The following is a 1,824-nucleotide window of genomic DNA, read 5'->3' as shown; positions in this document are numbered from 1 at the left end:
ATATATACCTGTGGTTGGTCTTGACTTCTATACCACGGCATGATTACAGCATCATAATATTTGGATGGATCAAATTTGAAATTCTTTCTATCTTCTTCTGGAATCTTAGTTGGTACCGCATTTCTGTTCTGATAAATGCATTCCAAAAAGTTCCAATCTACGCTAACATCTGACTCTTCACATGTTGCGACTAAAAAGTTAACAAATATTAAATTCTACGAAGGTCTATCTCTCTAAAAGATTTCGTATCTCGAAGAAGAAAAGAATAAATGAAAAATTATTGATTTTAATATATTTATAACGTTATAAAAAAGCTATGCGATTTGCGAGTTATTTCCATATATCATTTTTGATACATCGTTAAATGCCAATGTTTTGAAAATATTGCAATTCACTTAATCAAGGTGAGAAACAATTTGAACCGCTTCTCTGTAAACTGTAGAGGATTCTCTTTATGCTAATAGAATGAACATAAGGGAAAAGAGCTAGACAAATATGAGGAGGCAGAGGATTTTTTATTTTTAAACACAACTACAAAATATCTTGCTCTTGCGAAAAAGTGCACATTAGAGAAACAGAGTTAATATATTTCAATCTATACATGAAAGACTATGATGAGATGTTAAATTAAAGCATACTACACAGTCAGCTTTGTCTGAACATAACATTGAGACAATTCACCAAATACTTTTTAATAAAACGACTACAAATAGTTACTACCTGACATATTTTTCAAAAAAATATGGAGAGGCCATAGTGATATGCAACATCCCGACAGAAATATCCCGATAATCTATTTATACGATATATCAAGACAGGAGATAACCTGCAAATCAAGCGTAGCTTTTTTCAAGAAAATACTTGATAAAAGCCTCAAAAGTATCATATCATATTATTGTAATTAGTGAAACAAGCTTTATATGTATAAATCATAGACTAAAATACTCAAATGTCTATGAATATCTATATAACTTGCAAACATAATTATTTCAAAATTAATAAAACATGACATAGAGAATTATATGTAACGTCTTCGTAATGATGTATTTTACAAATTTATATTTTTTTAAATAAAAATTATCTTATATATTAAATAAAAGATATTATAAAATGATTATAAAATTATAATATATTCAGCTTTATTACATTATATATATCTGAATGTATTATCCTTTTAATTTTGACTTTGAAAGAACAAAAATTGTGTAAAATCATTAATAATTTTGAGCCATTAATCATTTTAAACTTCATCTGAAGAATAAAGTTTGAAATTTACATTGTTCCGTTTTCTAATACACATTTATACTCACATATTTTTACTGGTACAATTATATATGAATTCTCAGAAGCATTTGGATCAAAAAGCATTAGATATTTCTGCAATCTTAAAACGTTTGTAAAAGTATAATTAAGGAAAGTGTCGACTCTTTCTATCTGAAACTCGTCCAGGATTACAGTCTTCTTACTAAGTTTTAATTGCACATGAACTTCGCCTGATCTAGTATAAATAGGGAAGGGACACAACTATAAAAGAGAAAGAAACTACATAAAGCATAAACATTAAAAGAATTATAAGTCTTTCTTAAATAAATACAATTATTATTAGACAAATAGGGAGATCGAGAAAAAAAAAAAAAAAAAAATTATCACCTTGGGTATCTCCTTTAATGTAAGTATGCCAAATCCAATGGCTGATTCTTCGGGAGGATAAATGCGTCTGCCTCGTGTATTTTGTTCTTCAGGCAAAGGACAACTTAACACCATATTTATATGATACAGATAAGATGGTACTCCAACTATTGGTCTACAATCCGTTAATGCCTC

At 28.3% G+C, this 1,824-nt stretch overlaps 1 protein-coding gene across 1 annotated transcript in view; it reads right to left on the bottom strand.

Annotated features, from left to right (window-relative positions):
* The window catches only part of LOC108690646 (endoribonuclease Dcr-1), an 11,600-nt gene that overhangs the window by 4,659 nt on the left and 5,117 nt on the right, over positions 1 to 1,824 (bottom strand). Inside the window, exons 13-15 of the mRNA XM_018198039.1 lie at positions 1,651 to 1,821; positions 1,311 to 1,524; positions 9 to 190 (exon numbers count right to left, since the gene is read on the bottom strand). Of these exons, the coding sequence (XP_018053528.1) occupies positions 9 to 190; positions 1,311 to 1,524; positions 1,651 to 1,821 (567 nt within the window). The remainder of the gene's footprint in view (positions 1 to 8; positions 191 to 1,310; positions 1,525 to 1,650; positions 1,822 to 1,824) is intronic.

Source organism: Atta colombica, unplaced genomic scaffold, assembly GCF_001594045.1.
Source record: "Atta colombica isolate Treedump-2 unplaced genomic scaffold, Acol1.0 scaffold341, whole genome shotgun sequence".
Classification (NCBI taxonomy): domain Eukaryota; kingdom Metazoa; phylum Arthropoda; class Insecta; order Hymenoptera; family Formicidae; genus Atta; species Atta colombica.
The sequence above is the reverse complement of the archived record's forward strand: the minus strand, read 5'-3'. Positions and strand labels throughout refer to the sequence as shown.